Consider the following 24,598-nt stretch of genomic DNA (forward strand, 5'->3'; position numbering starts at 1 on the left):
ACATGACATGTTTACAATATATTACAAAGTGTTAAAAGCCAAATGGTACTGAGTGTCATCCAAAATGATCTGCTGTTAATATCAAGTTAAAAGAACACATTTTTGCTCAGTTATTTAGAATTTAGTAGAGGATGGATTAATGTTATCAATTAGACCTTGAATCAAGTCATCATCATGATTGTCTTAAGGAGCTTTCCGGAGATTAGCATATTTTATTGGTGAATATCTTGAAAACTGTAATATATAGTTATCAGACAAGGATCCATGGAAGGGTAGGAGCAGGGATTCGGAGATGTACCGTACACCCCTTCTTTGAACCCCACTCAAAAGAATAAAATAAAAGTAGTTAGTTCAATTGGTCGGCTTCGATGACATCAGGACCAGACCTCTCGTTTTATAAACATTGCTAGCACTCATGTTATTCTTTTGTCTTGGACAATGCATTATCAAGAGTTAAATCCTCCCTTAATTCATGATGCCATTAGATAATGTGTCTCACTCATCTGAAATGATATCACGTTCATCATGACATTTGTTCCATTCGGCCAAAAAAAAATTACTTTAAATATTCTGAGGAAATATCAAATAAAACAAGAAATTAACAGAGTGACGTATAGGTTAAGAGAAGTTAATTAAACGTTGAGTTAACATAGGTGTGTACATTAGAACATTGTTTTTTAGGTTGATTAAACTGAAAATTATCACTTTGTTTAAAATGGACTCAAAAGAATGACATACTTATCACTTAGTATTCCAAGTGACAACATTTATCATTTACGATAATCTTTCACAAAAGAAGTGTCATTTGTCTATACAGTAAACTTGTTGTAGAATTAATCGCAAAGCGTCCCCCACGTCCTTCTCTGAACCGACATCAACTTCAGCAGAAGAGCGCTAATTGTTGTCAGGAGCGACTTCCTCGAGAATTTCTATGAAGTTCTCAGATGAGTGATCCTTGTCAATACCCCCAGAAGAATCACTTTTGGTTTTCTTCGATTTAGGAGACTTTGAAGCCTTTGGGTTGGACTTAGAGACCTCATCTAGTCCAAGAGATTGGCTTTCAGAGGACCTTTTAGAAGATTTTCGAGTAGAACTTTTCTTGGGTTCTGAGTCAAGATTTTCTATCAATTTGTCAGATGATTTATCTTTGTCAGAACCCCCAGAAGAGCCACTTTTGGTTTTTTTCGACTTAGGAGACTTTGAGGACTTTGATTTGGACTCATGTAAACCGAATGATAGGCTGTCGGAGGACCTTTTAGAAGATTTTCGAGTAGAACTTTTCTGGGATCCTGGGTCCAGATCTTCTATCAATTTGTCAAATGAGTTATCTTTGTCAGAACCTTTAGAAGAGTCAATTTTGGTTTTCTTCGACTTAGAAGACTTCGATGACTTTGATTTGGAATCATGTAACCCGAATGATAGGCTGTCGGAGGAACCTTTTGAAGATTTTCGAGTAGAACTCCTCTTCTTGGACCCTGATTTATGGCTGTTTTTATCGGACGTTTTGGAACTCCCTGTTAGAGCAGATATAGGAGAACCAGCTGGAGGTTTTGTAGCATCTTCTTCTACCTCTAATTCCTGGGCCCCAATATCATCTTCGACTGGATCGGTGACATTAGTGTAAAGCCAGCCAACAATTCTACAGGATCCAGGACAGTGCGCTTGGAATGAATACTCACACGTGGTCTGATTTTGAGAAAGTTTGCAGCGTCGAGGCCGTCTCACCACTGGGTACGGTTCTCTGGGGAGAAGGAAAGTGAACAAACAAATTAAAGATAATATAAAAAGGAAGATACTGAATAATATAAATAAATATCTATATATATATATATATATATATATATATATATATATATATAAAATTGTAAGGAGTGGAAAATCCAGAAGAGTGAAAAACCTTCAGCCCCCACCGTGATTAGAACCCTTACCAACCCTAAGCTATACTTACAGATTGCAACATCTCACATAGTTGTCCTCAGTACAAGTGCAGTTCATGCAAGGGTTGTCACTAATGTCTACCTCAGCCCCTGGTGTTTGACAGAATACTGTTGCTGAAATAGGAAATAACAGATCCATCCATATGTTATTTTCACTTTCTGTACTTGTAGTACCGTAATCTAAGAAATGGATGAATAAGTTAATTCTCAACCAGTTCTTATTTTCAAAACGTTAATAATGGTATGAAGACAATACTTTTCTTTGTTATATTGAAGTTAAGTTGCCCTTATTTGCATTATTTCCTTTCATATCATGATTGCCAGTACATGCTTGTTTGCAATTTATTGTGGTGTATATAAAAGCAACTGAATATAATGAAAATATAAGAGCTGAAGCATCAAAATACACACAATTTGTTAGTTCGTTGAATTAATGCCACATATCACATCTCAATTACTTTTAGTTGACAAAAACACAAATTTAAAATTTAACCTATGCACTGCACTCATGGCGTTCATCTGTCCATCCCAATCCTATTTTGAATATAAGATTCAGGCTGAATTTGTTTAGTGTCTTAACTGGTGACGTAATGATGGTTCGATATAGTTTATTTTACAAATCATTACCGCGTGGCGCTTGTTTACTATGGTACATGCACATATCAAGTATACGCCACACGTGTTTATCACGTGACACGTTACTCTGCCTGATAATTTTATGTTGCATTTTATTTTCTTGTTTGCATTGTTCTTGTTACAGATAGATCTTGCGCAACCAGTCGTTTTATTTTTCCATTATGTGCAAGCATCGTAATTTCCGATCAAGCCTGAGCGGTAACCGTTGAACCATGTGTATTACATTGGTACATATATCATGTACCCGAGTACCTAGCCAAATAATGTATCGCATTTGATCACCACATCAACCGATTCACACAGAGATTACAGAACTATTGTAAATTTTAAAGTATTGTACCACAGTAAAAAAAAAAAAATTGGATCTTGCTGATTAATCTGATACAGCAGTAGCATGTGCTGTTAGGATTAAAGTAAGAACTGAGGATATGTGTAATCCGAAAAAAAGGCATCAAACTGCTGGATTTGATGGGATTACACGTATCCTAATCTTACTGTAATCGTAATAGCACATGCTACCGATTTATAGCACGATCAAGTTGTTACTTCGGTACACAGCACATTATTCCAACTTTCAACTTCATAGCATTTTTCGTTGTTGAGGAAACATTGCAATGAATCATATTTCATTTATATGAAATGCTGGTAAAATAAAATGTGATGACATACATATGCATACGCTTGAAGTGTTGAAATGACTAGGAAAATAATAGGTATGTGTGACGGACGTTTGTCCAATCATTAGCAAGATTTTGATCAAGAGACTTCATCAAAATTAAATGTAGATTTAAAATGTATAAAGAAATCAGCTCTAATTGTATAATTCAAAACAATGAGTAACATTTGTGATATCCTTTCCATGCATAACTGCACAGATCGTTGCGCAATATTACGCAATATCGATGACAGAAGGTTTCTACGCGGAACAATTATCTGTTTCAAATTAGCGAAATAAAATGAGTACGTCAGGTCAAATGTCAGCATGTCATGTTTGAATACCAGTATCATCATTAATATCATCAATTTTTAATAACGCAAGTATAGCATTATGTCAAGAATGAAATCACCAGTTTTCTTCATAATTTTTTTTTTTGTTGTTGGAACCAGTGTGAGTTCCGCGTGGGCCGTGTCATACTTTTTACAATCTCAGAATTTTATGTTACGAAGAAATATCAGTATGCTAAACATTAGCGTCACTGTGATGTCATTGTGATATTGATATGTGATATTTAAATATCAATTGCTAGAATTGAAAGAACCGCTTGATTATATTTCCTGACATGCTGACATTGAATTTTTTATATTGATTCTTATAATAATGGGATTGAAACATTGAACTATTCATTTTGAATACTGGCATGATGACGTTAAATTGTAACATGCTGAAAGAGTAATATATTTCTTAACACTCTGAAACAAACGGCGTTCCGTATGTTTCATCTCAGCAACAGAATAAGCAATGAGTCTGGCGCTGCCTGACCAATGTGTCTCTAGTTTACTTTCTCTGTAATATACATTTGTATTCTAATATTTCGTTATACATGTAACTTTTCTGTTTCAATGACAACATAAACAGCGTCGCGTAAAACACAAAAAAAAAAAAAAAAAAAATTCAATAAGCGACGCAATATTTTATGAATAATCAGAAACTCTGTTACGTAACCTTGTTAACGTAACATGGAAGCTATAGTTTCAAGTTGTGTTTTTTAGTCTTAATTGCGATTTCATTTTATGAATTTGTATGTACGTTGAATTGATAACGGAGTTTTATGCCTTCAGTGTTTTGGTCACGCCTCACATTTTAGCCTATATGGTATAGAGAACTTGAGATTTATACCATGCAGACCAGACCCCAGGGACAATTGCACTTTCCATGTTTACTTTAAAATAATTATATACTATTCTTTATCTCATATTTCCCAGACCACCTAATTGACTACCGGCCCTGATGCTTTATCTCCCCTTGACCCTTCCCCTCCCCCATCCTTCCTCTCGTAAAGCCTGCAGTGTAAATACTCACCATCTCTGTAACACGGTCCATTGTTAGGTTTGCTCTCGGATGCTACCCTAGTTGTTGCCATTGGTCCTTTGAGATAAACAATTTGAGCTACACTCGTCCATGAAAAGGAAACAAGCAAAATAAAATGGACAAACATCTTCCTCTTTCTATGTTTAATATCTTTTCATAGGTCACGGTAAAAACAGCTTCAATCTTGGCCAATTCTTACTTTGTTCCTATATATACACACAGAATATTACGTTATCGAATAGAGCTGTGACTATTAATAAAACCTTTTCAATAACTATATACAGTATATATAAAGATTAAATTTGTGATGTGAAGAGTTTCATGAGAGATTGTAATCAAATGAATTTGTCTATTTCTAAGTTATCTAAATATATTTCCACACTAAATAAACAATGGGCAGTGTTACACGTGTTCCCGACAGAAGATTTGTGGTCATTTATTTCAATTAATTCATAATGATACATCGCTTATTAAATATGAAATTCAGCAATAACTATACTCTTTGATTGATCACTTAACAAATTACGTGACAAATGGAGGTCAAAAGTATTTCATTTCGTGTAATTTCCAACTTGACAAAATCAACACAATACCCATAACTTATTAATAAGTATAAATAATAGGTTAATATTATCTAAACAAATTAATCAGAACTGAGTGGTTATGCTTACAATATGTTGACAACCCAGGTCGGACCACCGGGACAAATATCTTAGCACGCCCACAAGTTTTTGAAGTCTCCATGTTTTCTCCTTAAATATAAATATCTTAAAATAAAAATACATTATTCTTTATCCGATACTTCCCTGGCCTCCTTATTGATCCCGGGCACCGTGACGTCACCTCCAACCTATGACACACTCTTGTCAGACCTGCAGGTTTCAACTAAAACTGATAATCGCTACCATAACTTAATGATACTCTCATAAACAATAAGTAAATTGCTGAACACTGCATGGATAAAATGCGAAAGATTAATGTTCCAGAGAGATTATCAGCTTCAATACCGCATATTAAAAACAGTGGCTCCGCATGAATTATATCCTGATTGGAAAGTCTCATTACTAGTTTATAATTACAACATCGTAAAGTACTCAGGTCTAAGCTAGGATGTAGCATAATTATGTGGATTACCTCGGGCCAGGTGACAGTTAGGACGCTCTCAGCACAACTTATTAAAAAATAAGCAATGTAAACGACATATATACCTATATGCTATAACTTTTACGAACATGATCAAAATAGCGGCATAGACATTTCTATTGGGTATCGCGTAAACACATGTCAGATACTCACATCACGATGATAATGTCGTAGCACATATCGTGAACAATGTAACCGTTTTCATATCGCCCATCTTACAGCGAGTTTTTAATATCGAAATATGTCGGTGTCCCCAAATCCCATACCACAATTTATGTAATACACATTCGCCCAAATACGTAACGGGGGAAAAAGGCCCCAAAGAGAACTAGGCTATCAAAGTGATAGTTTTGCATGTGTGTAGCTGCATGTATGTAGCTGCGTGTATGTAGCTGCATGTATGTATCCCGTTGTAAATTCAGAAGGATTGAACTTGGTGATTCAACTAAGGCATTATAGATAATTCTTCGATTAGTAATACAGGAAGATTACGCAATGAGAGCTGAAGTATTGGCCAATGGTTTTTACCTCTTCAATAGCTTAACTTTGCAAACGTCATGACATTCCAAGTCACCCGCTTATCGGGAGATTAGTAGGACAGGTGAGTTGAAAACCTCCTATATATACTCTAGCGACCTCGGAAAATATCGTTACAGATTTACTGTGTGTGTATACGTGAATGGAGATATTTGCTCAATGAGGCTGATACCGTAAGCAGATGCTAAAGCTGCAAGCTTGGAGTGGGTGATCAATGTTTGCTCAAACTATATAATTATTTATTTATTTGCCACTTGACGACTGCCTGTGTTTTTACTGCAAACGCAAACGCGAATCAGAGCAGATCATTAAAACTAAACAACAACAAATTTGCTTGAAGCAAAAAGAAAGATATTCTAAAGTTAATCCAGCTATAACGTACATTTTGTGTTTAGATCGAGTTGACGTATTTAAGTTGGTATTTAAATCGCCTTCACAAATGTTATTTTATCCTCCTAAGCCTTACAAAAGGGCGAAATAAAAAATATATATAGTAAAATGTCCTTTACTGAAAGCATCTACAATCTCCGTGAAAACATTCGTATCAAAGCATTCACTATACCTAAGTTAAGATATATTGATCAGCAATCGAGAGAGAAGAAGTTTCATTACTGTGATAACGAATATCTTCTTTGATAGGCGATTGGTGACGTCATAAAAGGAAGCTGCAGTTTGCGCTGTTCTCTCGAACGATATCCGCGATATACACTGCCAGTAATAATACTGCTCTGTCCAATACTAAAATCATACAAATATATCGTATGCCGTGTACGTGGACGCCATACGGCCTTACGCTATTGTCTATATAACATACGGATGTATATTTCTTGGTCAGATTAGCTTTCGAAACAGGAAATTAAAAGAAACTCGAGGTTCCAGATCTGTCATTGCTTGAACCAAATGAGTTTTCAAAAGATTAGTTTATGTTATAAACAGGCCACAAGAAAAACATGAACGAATTTTTAAATCGTTAGCTCCATTTAGCCTCATTTCCTGCAAGAAGCTCACTAATCAAAGCGACGACCCGAGGCCTTTAAAACCCGCGGGCGCCTCGATCGGTTCCAAGCCAATAGTCAGGTAGATCAAATCCACCCCTACCTGTAAACTAATGAGTATGTTGTGAGTTGTCGAAGGTAAATGTTGCGAAAGACTATAAGTTTTGTGGGTTTGAAATTTGCATTGAGGGTTGTCCAATGATCATTTACCTGAGTACTTATGCACGAAATATCCGCAATACTTTGTGAAGTTTAATAACGAATTTTCGCTTGTTTGTTGGCTGTCACCTGATGTTTACAATGATGAAAGAACTCGAAAGTCATTTTTGGAGGGTTTGGTTGATTTAAGGTAGCTCGTTTTTGACATCTGCCCTGAAAATAAACATATTTCGGTTTGTTTTAATTGTTTAGAGTCACTTGCCTCGAACCCTCTCAAATCAAGCATCTAGATTAAATCAACATCTTAATGTCCACAGGTAAAAAAGGCTTCATTAAAATAAACAATTTGGTGTCGAAGTTATCCGACCCGAATTTCGAATCACTAATTAAAGCTAACAATTACGCATGCGCACATTCAGAGTATAACAACAAAAAACATAGTACAGGTGAGACATATTTACCTTACTGAGTTGCCTTCGTCATAAAATTATCTTCATAAAAAGGAAAGGTGGTTTGATTACATAACATGTTAGGTATGCGTATAAATTTACCTATATAAACTCTACCCACGTTAGAATAACAGTAACAAATTCTCCGAACTTCCCAAGAACGCACAGCACGCATCGAACAGTTTTCCGTTATTACGAAGACACTCGGTATTCGCAGAAGATGAATTTCGTCAGTATTGTCGCCATATTTGTCACCCTTCTCGGTGTAGCTCGTCCAGGGGAGATAGCAGGGGTGAAACCAGATGTAGAGAATGCTCTACCAATCCTTATAGAGCCTGATCCGCATAATGAACCCACGCATGGCACCTGCTATAACAATTGTAAGTTTATATTAATTTATTTATTCAATTATATGTTTTATCTCTTTTGCTTATATCCGCACCGATACGTTTAGGCGGCGAGTATACCGAAAGGGTAGTAGAAGGTACACAACAAAACTAAGTTTTATTCTTTGCTTCTTAACTCAAGACTTTCATGATGTAACGCCCTAATTATATAAGAAAACAAAATGACTAACACCAAAGACTGTAAATCGTGAGACCGATGGCAACAAGTGGTCGAGCAACAAAATAGAGGGAGGGACAAACAAAGTGCCAATTGGTTTCATTTTTACAACTGTATTCTCCGAGGCTTAGGACGGTATTTGGCACTGGGCACTGTTATTGGCTAGTCGGTCTGGATAAAGTCGGAAAGGAGCCTTGGATCTCCTACTCACAAGCTGCACCATTTACCTATAGTTTTGGTTCAGTTTTTCCTAGGCCACAGTAGTTATTGGTAGCATTCTCGTCCCGCTCAATGATTTGTATAAGGTATGCCATAATGTATGAGCTGTATTGTAAGATACTGCAGTTATTGCGATGGTTTGTTAATTACATGAATATGCATATTTGACGTAGCCATGCGAAGTGAGACTATAGGTATACGATTGGTTAAAAACTTCCAACAACTATTACATCTCGCACTTGCTATTAAACAGTTATCGCGAGCAAGAAATAAAGTAACGACATTGTTCTAAATACACCCATTATTTTGAAAAGCGAGATTGTTGAATAATTAGTGAAATGATTTTATCTCATGTTATGCATCTGGCAATGGAGAGAGCGTCCCTTTTTTATATCTGCGTGATGTGATTGGTCATTTTTGTTCGTTGTTTTCAATTTGGTGAGTCAATGGCGATAATTTGCTCACAAAACAACTGTTAGATTTGGATGAATACTACAGTTGAAAAGTTTAGAGTTGCGATCTATATTTCGCCACAGTTTTGTTACCAGTTGTCGTACTTGCTAATGTATCATTTGTCATTAAGTAATCTAATAAATTTCAAACGCTTTGAAAGCATCAAACTAAATTAAAATTAATATGCATTAACTTCATGCTAAGAGTGTTTGCGTTCTCCTTGTTCATATCTCTCCGTCCCATTTACACCGAATAAATCCACGCGTTTTCTGTACGCAGGGACACCACATTGACGAATGACCAAATAGTGAAACGGTAAAAGTATGACAATGAACGTTTTGTGGAGATGTATTGACTGAATAACACTTTAAAAAGCCATAAACGACATTTTGCACTCTTGATAAAAAAAAAGAAGTCAGAAATCTGAAGAAGAAAACTGTGTTAAAGAAATTGTTCAACGGCATTTTTACACACGTAATACTACCTTTGAAAACTTGGTGTCAGATTCACCTTCGTTCATGTTTGTTAACCAAATTATTGAATTATAATTAATTGATTTACTTATGTACTTGTTACTGTGTTCACGTAATGGCAACTTAATGTCGCCGCTCAATGCACGGTCTCTTCATTATTTTGTGTTTTGCGTGTTTTCGATTCCATTCGATATTCGTGAATATTCACAGTTATAGCGAAACCATGTAATTTGTAGTCGTAATGGGGTGTGGGTGGTGGGGAGGGGGCGGTTATCAGTTTGGTACTGTGTTATTCATATCTGGTACAATAAAGCTTATACTTCCGTATGTGTTAAGACACGCTCACTTCGGCTATTCGATATGAGACCGACTCGGTATCGATTTGGGTCCAACATCTGCGTTTAAATTCGGCACGTTGTAGTTAGATTTGAGTAAGCTCGAATCTTGTTGTATATGGGAATGTTTTACACTCTTATAGATTTACGAATCATTTCCGTTTAACATAAGTCAATGAATGTTAATTTTTAACATTGCCTTTTAGTATCTCTTTAGAATAACCGAAATTATGATTTACAGAGGGATATTGGGAGAGGATAGGACTCTATTTAATGGGTTCCAACCATCTATTGGCCACATCCCAGTAGATTATGACGTGCTTACGTACAGCGCCGGAGGCTGTTATTTTGTTGTCACTGTTTTGACTAATAAGCCTATATACATATTCCTCCACAGTGGCGTTAGCTTGTCCAGCCGCGGCGATGTTCGCTGATCCGGTTAATGTCTGCTCCGATTGCGTATGTATGAACGATGAATACACTTGCTGTAGAAGGTAAGACATTCCATAGCAAGTGTTAAAAAAGGAGTCAAAATATGCACTCCAGAAGTTGTTCCCTTTGTCTAAAGCAAGTATTTTCATAAGAGAGGTTGATTGATAAGTGCAACTGTTTTTACGGAATGTTGTGATATTTTGTGTGCAAAATATTAACAAAACCTTCGATGACCTATTAAATTGAGTATAATGTTTGGGTATTTCAAGGATAAGGAAGTAAAAAGGAAGTAAGGAGAGAGGGAGGGGATGAGGGGTGTACACGTTTGCGAAAAACAATGGTACTGGATATCATCCAAATATCCTCTATTGTTAATATGAAGCTAAATGAACATGTTTCAGTTAAGATATTACAGCATTTATAAAAACAAACAATTGGTGAAAGATTAACAATTAAACCAACACTGAGGATCCGACGGTATCATTGCTGTTGCATTAAAACAGCAACATTCCAGGTATTTTAACTTACTGTAAAAGTGGGTATGTTTGAAACATTAACAGTTTATGAAACCACTCCTATCACTCAAATTTGTCATTTTCCTTGCACTTTGTCATACCAAGGTTTAACGTCTGCCCATAAGTCATTCTTGTAGTTACAGCCAAGAACTACACAACTAAAGGGATGTTCCAGTTGCAGTTAAAAATTGTCACTGATATGGACGAATGAACAAAATATATATACACTGTAACTTGAAGACCCTATCTTAATTATTATTTTTTCTTTACTATAAATATGGTGCTCTCAATTTGATCTATATATTTACAAAGTAAACGTTCGATGAATATTTCAGGAAGTGGATCATTGTAGGTGGTCTGTACTGTCACCACAGTAGATGATCATCAAATGCTTTAATTTCTTTTACAATATTGTTGTTTTTGTTGTTGTTGATTTGTCGCTGAAATGTGATACATTTGAAATGGTTGCTAGGATGACAGTGTACGAAATAATCAGAATTTTATCACTGCGTAACTTGTTTGCAAGATTACTATTTTGCATCAATTGGGAAATGATTCGTATATTCCAAAAGAAAGAAAAAGTCTTCACAGCTGAACGGCCACGATACAAATGCTATTAGGATATGACTTTGGAGAACGATCCAGGTATTGTCCAGTAAGTTGATTCAGGAATGAAAATCAGCCACCGGTATATCCAAGTTTTCCAACACATTTCCATGCCTGTCATTAGAACGTTGAGGCTCATGAAAAAAAAACCGTTGCTTGACCTTGGTGGTAAATGAACCTTGAATTTTATTTGGTTAGTATGTCAGTATTGTGAGTCAATATATGAACTCAGTATAGTTTGGAATATACTATGCACATGTTTTCTGTTGATACAGGTAGTTTTTGATACCACATAGTCCAGTTGAACATTTTAGACCAAAAATACAATTTGAAATAAGTTAGTCTCCGGACAATACATTCAAATTCTTATCGCAAGATGAGACCTGCGTACAGGGGCGTAAATCATGGGGGCGGGGAGACTACCCCACTTTCTGAAGAAGGGACACAATATCAAATGTCGCCCACCCCCTCCCCGAGTTTACTGACTGGCTCGTGTAGGAGTTAGTTATATACCTCACAGGAGTTTTGAGACAGATACATAAATGATGCTAAGCCTGGGTGCTAAGCTGCTAATCATGATGTTGTCAAAACTCATTGTTACTCATTATACCTCAAGTTCTAGTTTGGTAGTTATGTACATATGTTTACAAATATTTTATTTGTGATTAAGTTAACTGATGCTAAGTACACGGTCGTAGCCTGCAGGGGAGGGGGTGGGCTGTCCCCGGGGTGGGGCTGTCCCTTTAGGAATGGCCCACCCACTAAATATGTCTTAAAAAAAATTCCCCTGTTATATACGCACATCAAAAGCAGGACTATGTAACTATTCAACGATACATAATGTTTAGAAGATTTCAGTTAGCACATAATCGGTCACTTTAATACCAGATCGGCTTTACCTCAATGCCACGCTATTAACCGCCTAAAATGTAACTTTTCCTTCTATCGATTTTGTTTCAACAGAAAATCTGAACCAAAGGTTCGTTGTCCTGAGCATTGCATACTGACACAAGATCAAGACACGTGTGAGTTCTTGTTCAGTGCTAGTGCCCGAGGAGCTTGTGAGATCGTTGGCTGGTATTACTCTGAAGTCGGTGATACGTTTGACAATGTACCAGATGGTGGCTTACCGTATGAGTCATAGTTCATGCGCCACTACAGCTATAGTTAACCCCCCTCTCACTCACCCCCCCCCCTCACACTTATATGCTGTATTTTAAGTTAAAGGTTTCAACGTCTGGTGGAATGTTTGTCATTAGTTAATGAAGAGACGGAAGTGAATGAAGACATAGTCTATAGTCCATAAAAATCGCAGCCCCAACCAAATATTTTGGGAAAATTCGGGCAATATGATGAGAATTTTTTGGGCACCTACTGAAGGAAAAATAATTTGCAATGTGTTTTTCAATGGCTTAACTGATATTATTATTATTATCATTATTATTGTAACGACTTGCCCAAAAATTATAACCATATTTAATATAATTATAAACACGGAAAATGATTGTATGTTATTGGCATGTGATGTAATAATTGATGCGTGCCTACAATGGTATGCACATTAACATGTTGAACACACGCGGAGCGTGAGAAAAATTGTGGTTATATTTTTTTCAGGCAAAGCGTTACAGTCCCCCCCCCCCCCAACAAAACAAAACAAAGGTGGCTCCTGTGCCTATGTATGCTATGAGTTAGAATGATTTGAAACTCCACCCCAACTTAAACTGCACCTCCAACTGTAGTATGATATATATGTTGGAGACCATGACGAAAAATTTCTCTCAGTACAATTTACTTTACCATCATTGTTTTAAGAAAATAGGCTTTAAGGGTATAGATGGCTCATCAATCAAAATGACTGGATTATCTAGTCTATAAATCTTTAAATTAGTTTCACAGAAACTACGTATGAAAAGGTTATGTTTACAAATCAGCGACATTTGGGGGGGGGGGGCGGGGAGAATAATTGGTTGTAATTCATGTTATGTGATTGTTGTTATTTAAGGGACGGTTTATTGCAAAATTGATGAAATTACTTTTTGAGAAGACGACGTCATAAACTTTGATTTAAAGGAACGTTTAAGACATGTAACATTTGCTTAGCTGAAATGGTTCACAAATTCTAAAAGATAGACCTGCATTATATGTGATCAAATGTTTCTTCTATGTTAAACTTATATAATTATCGTACTTCTGCTTAAAATAAAATCTGTAATGTAGTGTGGAACTATTAGAACATATCAAATGTTCTATACGTCCGGTTATCATTTCTGTCCTAAAAAGGAAGCTTTAAGCTGAAGAATAACAAAGTAAATATAATGCCATAAATTTATTTCATGAATATTTCCTTTTTCCTTTTTTTGTCTTCAAAATCAAAATATAAAGTAAATAATAACATCACAACATGCCTATGACTATCTTAATCCTTGTTTATGGCGCTCAGGGAGTTTACCTCTGGAAAAGCAGAACGAATGTATTAGTGATGCTTGCGATCGGTTTAATTTTCCTGCAACATAAAGCACAAAACTGTCTCACTACCAATTGATTTTGTTATTCAATGTCTTAAAAATGACATGCAAACACAACAGTTCTACGTACTTTACAGTATAGAAATATCACTTTCAGTAGCCTATATTATGTAAGGATGTGAATAGTCGTGCAATTTAATGTTCAATTCGTACGGAGGAAGTCACCATGAAGTCATCACATTTTTCGCCAAAACTTCGAAATACATGATTTGTGTCGTGTGAAACATACATGTCTCAAGGACTTGAATTAACATTTCTCCCTGATATAAAGAAAAGTAATAAACAGATTGCATGATGGGATTGAAGGAGTGAAGACATATTGGCCTTTTAACCGAACTGTTTTGATGGTGGTGCATAGCCTATTATCAAGAGTGACGCCAGACAAGCTATTTTGGTGGGGGACATGTGTAAAATTTAAACTGAAGTAATTTGTGTTTCAATTACTTTTCGATCACCGAGCTTTCGTGTTATTGTTTCATATTTGTATCAGCCCACAACACTCTACTCCACCTCAAACAGTACCAACTTAATTAAATCAACGTCAAAGTACCGTCTGTACCCTACCACTTGCAGTAATGTACTCCTTGCTGACGGCAGTAACTGCAGCACCCCTCACTTCATGCACACTTTTATAATGTTCTCGATCATTTTAGCTTCGAGAAGTAGCGAAATAGAAAGTTAGTTTATTCTTTATTGTTCCTGTTTTTTGCCACTTCTCTATGTGTTTTTTCTCACTTTTAAGAAAAAGTGCATTTGGTGCCCTCCCAAACATTAAAAATTGCCTTGGTGCTGTATTGAAAGCTAAACAAATTGGATTGGTGTCATATCATTTCAATAAAAACAAAACGAAATTTCTTACTTGTCCTAAGAAACAGTATGCAGAATGTTTAAACAATCAACTCTGCTTATATGCAGGTGAAACACACAATTAAATGGAGGAGATATTCCACTTTATTCAAACTCACAATTTTTAAGATGGAAAAAAAGTCTCACCTTCAACTCAAGACTCTGAACACATGGTACAAAATACCTATATTGTCATTTTCAGTGTGTAAAAAAAAATACTTGATTTTCAGCCACACATCTAAGTAACGAGTGATAAGCTACACAGAAAACACAACAACGGCAAAGTTCAAGATTTCTGAAAGTTTAACTTTTATTGCAAGAACCATGTTTTTAACAGAAATATGTGATATTATTCTTTGAGATTAAGACTTAAAAGTGAGAATAATATTATTTCACTTGATTTTCACTTAAAACAACAAATACTGACATTTAGTTAATTTAGTAATATAATCGTGTACTTGAGATATAAAGTTTAGTCAAATGTTTCTGAGCACATGCATATGACGTTTGAGCTATATAAGGCGAGCTAACTCGTTGGGAGCAATCTTCCATCGTTAGACAGCTCAAAAGAAGAAGAAAGGAAAGCAATAGGTGTGTTCACTTTAACTTCAATTTATATTTGTCATTCTTCGGAAAATTCACAGTGAAATTTCATTTAATTATTTAAGAACTTTAATACGTCAAAAAGAAAAATCTTAACATTCGAGACCTTTAATCTTTTAACTATACCAGACTGGTGTGTTATCAGCTGCGGCGGTTGAAGAACAAAATTTGGTTATCACTTTATATACCTTAAAACATCTTCTCTTTCGTTCGCGTATTTAGTGCTAACGATAATAACACATGTTTCTTTTTGTAATCATCATTCGTCTCGTGTTGACATAAACACGTCTAGGAATACATTACATTGTGGAGAATCGCTCATTTATATATCTTCATAATGTGAGTGACGGAACCAAATCATTCTACTACAACTTTGCCCGTACATTGATGTAATACATTTATTTTAACAAGTTAAATCACTCCGCTTTAATCTGTGTGATGATACGAGAAAGAAAAAAAACTCCCCTCCTTTATCTCATCGTTCCTCCTCCACCTCCACATCTACCCCCACCCCTACCTCTCCCCTATAACTGGTTGTTTACTCAGGTTTGATTGCATAGCCGCTTACATCAGAGTAATAGTAACCCAGGATTTCGCAACCACAAGTTCCATCTGGTTCGTAAATACACGTATCCGGGTTGAAAGTTAACTTGCAGTGACGTGGCGTTCTCACACGAGGGTAGGGTTCTCTGGAAATATACAAAATAAAAACGTCAAAGTACAAGACACTGTAAAATAAAGGCCACTAGCTTGGCTAGTATATAGTGCAATATGTTTGTAATCTAACATAAACCATAAGGTGTTCAGAAGTTTGTATTATCATTATTTTTGGCTTTAGTTTGTTTTTGTTTTCTCATGTTTACTATCTGTATAATTCAAGGTAATTCGGACTTGTGGATCAACCACAGGTTAGCCTATAACTGTACACACATTACATCCCAACCACCTAATATATGCCTCCCACACAGCGCTACTACTAACTGCATGAGTTGTAAAGAAGTCTTTATGTCTATACTGGCCCTATCGATATTAGGTTTGGAACTAACGTAATCAATGCCTTCCTTTTATACCCCATTATGTCACATGGCTTCCCTTTCTTACCAATTCTCTTAACTATATACCATTATTTTCCTAGGCCCCTTCAATACTTTATTCGCCCTCCAAATTAGCCGAGTGCCCGGGGCTGTAGCCCCTTAGGACCAGGTCTGACCTCATTAAAGTAGCCAAGGAAATTAACAACTAAGTCTAATGTATTTTATAAATGGCATTACTATTTTCGGAAATTGAATGGTGTATTAAATATAATTAATTGATGAATAGTCTTAACAATTAATACTCTCCTTTATTAGAACTTTTTTTTTCAGCTATTTACCTTTAACTATACAATATCTGAATGCATTTGAACTTTTACTACGTTTCTACACTTATAGTAGATCAACCGGTAGATATCCATATGTTTCACGAGTATTGTATATTTGAAACAAATACGTTCAAACGCAACCTAGGAAAATCAAATGTCGTAGTTTTTTCCCTTTTCTCTCTTGTAGGACAGCTTGTTTTGAATTGATATTGGATAAAAGTGAGTACAAAGCTATATAAAACGGTGTCAGGAGACATTCTTCTTACATTCTTGCAATATTGACTGCGAGACCTGCATCTTGATATCAGCCACATCGCAAGGATGTCAACTTACAAAAACGATGACATAGTCTGAATGTATTTTGGTATTCAGAGCAGCGTATTCATTTAAATCATGTTTATGGAAATTGAACTGAATATAGTTTCTGTCTCTCAAAGAGAGAGTAAACATAATTTAACAAGTGTATAACATCAATTAACAAAATCGAAAAGCCAGTAGTCAAATATATATTTTTGATACTCTAAATGAATCCAAAACTCACCTTCAAAAATGAACAGAAAATATACCGTTAAGAGGCAGGCAATTAATGGCAACACACCCTCACAAAAACCCAATATACTGTTAGGAGGCAGGCAATTAAATATATCACACCCTCACAAAAACCTCAGATACCGTTAGGCGGGAGGCATTAAAGGAAACACACACTCACAAAAACCAGATACCGTTAAGAGGCAAGCAATTAAATGTAACACACCCTCACAAATACCAGATACCGTTAGGCGGGAGGCAAACAAATGTAACTCACCCTCACAAAAACCATATACCATTCGGAGGCAGGCAATTAATGGTAACACACCCTCACAAAACCTCAGATACCATTAAGAGGCAGGCAATTAAAATGTAACACACCCTCACAACAGCCCAATATACCGTCAAGCGGGAGGCATTAAAAGAAACACACCCTCACAAAAGCCAGATACCTTTAGGCGGGAGTCAACTAATGGCAACACACCCTCACAAAAACCAGATACCGTTAGGAGGCGGGAGGCATTAAAGGAAACACACCATCACAAAAACCCTAGATATTAATGGTAACTGACCATCAAGAAAACAGATACCGTCAGCTGGGAGGCGAATAAAGATTAAACTTACTCTCCCGAAATCAGATACTATTTGGAGGCGGGCTCATAATGGTAACTCACGCTCAATAAAGCAGATACCGTTAGGAGGTGGATTACCTGGATTCTCCTCTGTGGATTTGATTTGCTCTGCATAATCCGGGCCTTGTAATTGAGGATCGTCTCCCATACAAAGCTGAAGAAGTATAAAGTAAAGTGCTGTCGTTAAAATCTTCATTTGATTTCGTGTTTGTTTTCCTGGACAGGTTATCTGGATTGCACTTCGAGCTGTAACTAACCTATATCTATGAACTCAATACCTACGATGATTATAATCTTGTGGTCCCAGAAAGAACAATTTGGGACAATTATTGTAATATTTCTGCATCACATTTGTATGTATAATAATAGTCTATAATCGCAATCTTAAATAAAGATCATTTGACCCTCGTTAAACTGTGAACTCCTTTTTTTTTATAAATTTGAGCACGAATTTTGTTCTTGTTTGTTTTATGTCATCAAACGTTTGCATTGAAGAAGTAGCTCAACTTACTCCTAAAGAGTTCCGTTAAAATGAGGCTTGCTCATCTCGACTTCATCTGTCGTAAAAAGTAAACTTACACTCTTAAAACACCTGGGTCATATTCTTGACCCAAACGCAGGGTCGATGGTCTTACAACCCAATTTGGGTTGTACCATACACTAAGCTGACCTAATGCTAAGTCCGAAACTGACTTTCATCAACGAGTCAAAATAATATTGCACTACGATTGGTCAACATTATAGGAATATGAGTGCATCATGTCAGATCAGCCAATTAACGAACACACATTGACCGTCTGATAATATTGGCCCTGCGCGCGCGCCATAGACAAATTGGCTGTCGGACAAGTTTGCTGACAGAGCGAACATGATCAGATCATGATCAGAAGCACAGATGGATTCGTTTGTGAAAGATAAATGAGAAGAATGGGGCTTGATGGAATGGGCTTATTCATTCCAAGGTATGGTATCATGTGCAAATATCTTTTTTATATGTAATTAAATTTCAAGTAATGCTGACGTAGCATACGAAGACATAACGTAAGGCTAAGTCGGTGACTGAATTCGTAGTCGTACTGGCCTAACGCTAAGCCATAACATAGGCTAGGCCTAACGTAGGCAAGAACTGTAAACATTACACTATCTTGTTAGCCTAAGTAGTTTCTTTAAAATATTGAGATGATGTATATATGTACGAAACCTCTACTAGGCTCTAGTATCCGGTATACAAATCCACAATCCTGATATGAATATTAGGCCCCTAATGGTTGAAATTGTAAAATATGGAGCTAATTAACAGAAAGTTCTGTCCATGTTGTTAAACGGACCCGTTTAGCCTAGTCGCTGCCAGTTAGCCTACGTACAAAAAATGCAATGTTTTCGATAGGCCTTAGAAGTAAGATGTCAATATATCCTATAGGCCCTAGGCCTAGGCCTATTACTAACGATATGATCGCCCGTGGATAGACCCATGGACTTGCACGGAGACCAAGCATTATTCCATATTCTTACATTTGCCGAACTGCATATTTAAAATAAATATGACGATGCACAAAGTTCTCCATCAGTAAGCATTGTTGACGATGCATAATTAAGCATTGTTGTGCCAAGTTTGCTAAGTTAATATGATTAGGCCCCTAGGCTAGGCCTATTTGCGATCATGAGGATGACGGCTAGATTTGGACAGGCTAATGGGGTGTTTTTTTTGTACACACAGGGCAGCTACTGTAGTTTGAAGCATTTAGCCTAACGTTAGGCCTAGGCCCTACTGCGTATAGTGTTATAGGTCTAACGTTAGATATGGAACAAGCACCTGTGAACAAGAGTTTTTACCAGAATTTTAGGGTTAGGCCTAAATAACAAAAATAGCTTAGGCCTAGTTAAATAGCTAATGTTACATCTGATTAAGCAGTAAGTGTAATAACATACTGTAGCTTATCTGACTACAGAACGAAAGGCAAAGAAGACCAAAAAAGAGGCAGAACTTGGAATAAATTTACAACAATTTCATTTGAAAATTTCTTGGCAATGAAAATTTTGAATTATCATACAAAATAACATTTAGGCCTAGCCTAGAATGTTAGGCCTATGCTAGGTCTATTGGTCAAGATGTGAAAAAACAGCCTGTTTTGCATATATTATGGTTGAAAATAAGTAGGCCTAGCAGATCTTATTTGTTCATAGCGCTTTTTGAGCACGTTGCTATACGGTAATATTGGAACGTATTGTTAGGTAGCCTACGTTAATATGCATTATTCGGGCCCCCGCAGTATTCGAGCCCTGCAGTATTCGGGCACCTTGAGATACCCTACGATAAATACTTGTATATAAATTCTACAAATTAAGTATGTACAGTTAAGCAGGGGGGGTGGGGTGTTGTAACAAGTGAGTAGCACGGGGAACCTGTAACTGCACTTTTCAGCTAAATTGCTTCAACATTCATTGAAAATATTCAGATTATGATGCCAGCACCAGACAAACCTAAATCTATATAGGCCCTGGCATAATCGTCAGGGTTCGAAATATGTGGTAGTTCAGTAGGCTGTAGCAGAGTGTAGCCCTAGACAACCAAATATACGTTGGACTACCACAACTGTCAGAACACTGAGTAGCAGTAGAACGATGGGCTACCAAAATTTCCCAATTTGAAAGCTATTATCTGTGATAAGTTGTTTTCACCCACACTAACAATGTGTAAATCTTTTCCATAGCATTATTGTATATTGTATATATCATGAATCATCATTGTGTAAAAAAATTATATAGGAAAAAAATCTTCACAGTCCAAGTCTGGGCACAAAAAAATGCTTCTGTGCAGACTTGTCACATATTTCATCCTTTTTCAGATCAATCTGGACTTTGAAGTCGTCAAGCCAAAGTGTGGGGACAAATTGTTCCTGTTATGGACACCTGCACTCGCTAGGAACCTACTGCATTATGCTGACAAGCAAAATAATTGGTCTTGACACCTGGGGATTGATCAAGACAGCAGTCAACTATCAGGTAACTAAGTTGCAATAACTTAACCCAGGTAAAATGCATGTGAACTGTTTTCATGTGACACTGCCAGTGATGTGTCACTGGGCCCCGGTTGAGCTTCACCTCAGTCAGGGGAAATAATGAAAATGGTGTGTATTTGGAGGAGGGGGTCAGTCAGGGGATTAAGGTGGCCAGTCAGATAACAGAATAGTGTCAAGTATTATGCCTGATTGCCATGTGTCAGTACACAGGTGTCTCAGGTCTGGCATGGGCACAACCCTGCACAGTCAACATAGATGACATCGGATTTGTTATAAGCTACAAATGTTTTCTATTCTCGCATCAGAATTCTGGTAATATTGTCTTGCTTCAGCGTCGAACATTCATTGGCCTGGCATCCACCCAACTTTGGATCACAATCAGAGATGCTGTTGAGAAATTGGTGGATTTGTAGAGCCGTCAGAGATCCTATCCACACTATATAATGCATATTGTTCCACTGAAGGCCTTTTTTTTAACTGATATATCATCATATATTACCACAAATGTGTTAGCTTATAACACGGGTATAATCAGTGCCTCAATGAGTGTTAAGTCTGTGAATCTTTCCCCAAGGTTCTTATTTTCCCTCTTTATAGATGATGAAGTATGCAACATTGCACTGCAGTGCATTCCATGCATTCTACCTGTTGGGTCACAGAAGGTGAAGGGCAAAGGAAAAGGGGCTACAATTGAAGATGCCCTAACTTCATTTGTGGATTTGCAAAAGGTGAGCTGAAAGCTAAATTTGAAGTAGAAAAAATTCCTTTTATTAGATCATCGTCGGTTACAGGTTCATCTAGGAAAATTGACAGACGATACAATTATGGATGAAACAGGCAAAGAGCTTGCCTTCTCTTCTCGAGCATTGTACATCGATTGGTGAGACAAGACATTCATAAATTACAATCCCACCCTGCTCCTAGAACCACCATTTTATGTTCCCATCTGAAAGACATGAACGATGCATTCAGCCACTTTCCCAATGGGAATGGTGGAAGGGGACTATCAAAGCATCGGTCACTAATGCTCTGCAGCTCACCAGCCCCAGAAATTGTGAAAACATTACCCACTAGCAAGTTCTCACACAGACCACTGCACCAGGTTGCATTGTACAAACCCTAAACCAAATTTATTACAGGTAGAGTTGTAACAATGATTCCTCATTCCAGTATACACATGATATATGAATACATATATGTATATAAATGTGAATGCAGAATATGTTGAGTGTGCAGTGGAAGAGTGTACAATCTCATTCACACCGATCGGATAGGACATTGCGGTATTCCAGGCAGTATGGTGGGAAAGTATAATTGTCTTGTTAACTTTTGAACACTGTGTTAATCCATAATCAATTGTCTAGGGTTCCTCGATGAGCCTCAAATTAACTTACAGAGGCCCGACAATTCTTAATATCTGAACTAGTAAAAAAAAACTTGTTTTCGGTACAATGCATAAAATACCTGGCACCTCTACAACCCTCTATGAAATTGTGGCACTATTCATCACTGAAGTTGTGAAATGCTAAATATTGCACATCCTTAATCAAAACAAAGATTGCTTCTATCGATACCCCACCTTCTGGGGAGTACTACAATATATGATCCTTTCTATATGGAAGGCAGTATTTGAATAAATCTAAGAAGTTTGCTTCCATAACTTTTCTTTTTCATTTCAGATTGGAACCAATTTTCTACACTACCTTGAAGGGGTGAAACAAAAGCAACCATTCGTTCTAACTATTGGAAGCAGCAGGGTTAGCCCGGAACAAACTTACATAATCATACAGAGAGAAGCCATTCCACAGGAGTAGCTGCTTAATGCCATTGATTTATGTTTTAAGTGTTTTCATGTTTTTGATATGGATTATCAGTTGCAATCATACAACACCTGGCAGTTCCTCCAGACTGTTGTATACGACATTGATGTACCTGGGAAAATGTCATTATCAGTTGTGTCATTGAAGACATATTTGAAAATCAAAATGAAGTAGGGCTGAAAATTTTCATACCTGGGTCCCATATATATGCTTCAACAAGAACTTTCAACAAAGTTGAAACAATAGTCGCACAGTGCAACACTAGAATTAACTTGGCAATCGATTCAACTGTCCATTACAATTCCTTTTTACATTACAGTTGAAAGAATTTGGACACAATTTTGTTAAATGCCGAGCAACCTTTATGATCATCTGAAGTTGTGTGATTTTAGTTGAAATCTCAACTGTTAGTTGAATCACGTTTATGGGACCTAGGCATACTTGCCTCATATACAAAGCAAAGATATGTTTGTATTCTAAGAATTGGCAAAACGTTTTCAGCCTGTATGATCATATTTGTTTTCATCTCATAAATTCCAGTTCCAAAGTTGCAGCTCACAAATTTTTTTGCTGTCATGAAATTTAAGAAGGAAATTATATGGATTGTCCAGTCCCAGTTATCTGCTCTAAATAAATTTCTTGGACTATTTTCAATTGAACGGCTCTTGGAATGCAGAAATCTGCGTATCCATTCTACACATATTTACATATACAATATTTACCTGTGCTGGGTTATGTACAACAGAAGTATAAATATTACACATAATATTTGGACTCATTACTTATAGGCTTGCCGCCGTTTAATGAAATCCATGGATAAGTGTTAAAGGGGGGGGGGAGGGGAATCTTTCTTTACGAGGCCTAATTTAGTGAACATTTTCAAGCCTGACCATCCATCACCCCATCTTTTAAAAATTTGGCAACCATGTTTTGATTGTCATTTTCTTCTTTTGTTATTACATCTTAAGTAAGGCAAATACCTCCCCATGCGAGCTAGTCTATGCTTTAGCTGATAACTATCACTATGAAGACACACACACATGTCTAGCTAGAAAGTATTCGTTCATACATTCAGCAAATTGTATTTTATCCATTCAAGTCTAATAAAATGTTGAAATTGTTTATGTAAAAATTGCAATGGGGTAAAAAAATATATTAAATCATTGGTAATGCTACAAACAATTCCTTCCTTTAGATCTTGTACTATGGTACCATGTTAATGAAACATTCAGTTTTGTTGCAATTTTACATTTCAGTTCACTTTCTTTGAAGGAGTTATATCAATAAATTGCTCTGTCAAATGAATCCTTTTGTATTTATGTATTTTTTCCTATAAGAGTCAAGCTGACCCAAATTTGGTTGATTTTCCATCATAACCCTTGCCTGGGTCAATATTTACCAATATTTCTGGGTCAAATTTTCAACCCATAAATTGGGTCACTTATTCTGACCTTATTTTCTGGGTCAGTTTGACCCAAATGTGTTAGGTTCCCTCCTGACTTTCATTTGGGTCAAAAAGTGACCCAATTTGGGTCAATTTTAACCCAAGTGTTTTTAGAGTGTACCATCAACTTTAAACGACACATTTTAATTTACTTTGACTGTTTAAAATCACTTGTCTCAAAACTCTTCCACAATTCAAGCACTTTAAATACATCAGAATCATAAATGTCCACAAAAATCGGGCTCATTAAGTAAACAATTGGTATTAATGTAATCCAAACTTTAGTCGTAAATAACAATGACGCATGCGTAGATTGAAAACACGACTAGTATAAG

General features: G+C 36.5%; 2 protein-coding genes and 1 long non-coding RNA gene across 3 annotated transcripts; 2 read left to right on the top strand and 1 right to left on the bottom strand.

Annotated features, from left to right (window-relative positions):
- Positions 1–894: 894 nt before the first annotated feature.
- LOC139964084 (uncharacterized) lies at positions 895–4,713 on the bottom strand. The gene is made up of 3 exons (XM_071965435.1): positions 4,594–4,713; positions 1,949–2,051; positions 895–1,741 (listed from the first exon to the last, which is right to left on the bottom strand). The coding sequence occupies exons 1-3, from the start codon at positions 4,652–4,654 to the stop codon at positions 895–897; spliced, it is 1,011 nt and encodes a 336-aa protein (XP_071821536.1). The 5' UTR covers positions 4,655–4,713.
- A 3,282-nt stretch (positions 4,714–7,995) lies between these two features.
- LOC139964097 (uncharacterized) lies at positions 7,996–12,679 on the top strand. Its single transcript, XM_071965447.1, has 3 exons — positions 7,996–8,265; positions 10,327–10,423; positions 12,446–12,679. The coding sequence occupies exons 1-3, from the start codon at positions 8,106–8,108 to the stop codon at positions 12,624–12,626; spliced, it is 438 nt and encodes a 145-aa protein (XP_071821548.1). The 5' UTR covers positions 7,996–8,105; the 3' UTR covers positions 12,627–12,679.
- A 5,882-nt stretch (positions 12,680–18,561) lies between these two features.
- Positions 18,562–24,378, top strand: LOC139964189 (uncharacterized). The gene is made up of 4 exons (XR_011791910.1): positions 18,562–18,941; positions 20,826–20,982; positions 21,597–21,727; positions 22,679–24,378. It is a non-coding gene; the product is annotated as an uncharacterized lncRNA (long non-coding RNA).
- Positions 24,379–24,598: the final 220 nt, after the last annotated feature.

Source organism: Apostichopus japonicus, chromosome 22, assembly GCF_037975245.1.
Source record: "Apostichopus japonicus isolate 1M-3 chromosome 22, ASM3797524v1, whole genome shotgun sequence".
Taxonomy (NCBI): Eukaryota; Metazoa; Echinodermata; class Holothuroidea; order Aspidochirotida; family Stichopodidae; genus Apostichopus; species Apostichopus japonicus.

What these genes read in the sequence shown, in the direction of transcription:
- LOC139964084 (XM_071965435.1), bottom strand. Translation starts at nt 4,654, where the DNA reads ATGGCAACAACTAGGGTAGCATCCGAGAGCAAACCTAACAATGGACCG. An exon ending in TGGACCGTGTTACAGAGATG is followed by an intron (nt 2,052 to 4,593) that starts GTGAGTATTTAC and finishes TTCCTATTTCAG; the next exon opens with CAACAGTATTCTGTCAAACA. An exon ending in TATGTGAGATGTTGCAATCT is followed by an intron (nt 1,742 to 1,948) that starts GTAAGTATAGCT and finishes CCTTCTCCCCAG; the next exon opens with AGAACCGTACCCAGTGGTGA.
- LOC139964097 (XM_071965447.1), top strand. Translation starts at nt 8,106, where the DNA reads ATGAATTTCGTCAGTATTGTCGCCATATTTGTCACCCTTCTCGGTGTA. An exon ending in TGGCACCTGCTATAACAATT is followed by an intron (nt 8,266 to 10,326) that starts GTAAGTTTATAT and finishes ATTCCTCCACAG; the next exon opens with TGGCGTTAGCTTGTCCAGCC. An exon ending in GAATACACTTGCTGTAGAAG is followed by an intron (nt 10,424 to 12,445) that starts GTAAGACATTCC and finishes TTGTTTCAACAG; the next exon opens with AAAATCTGAACCAAAGGTTC.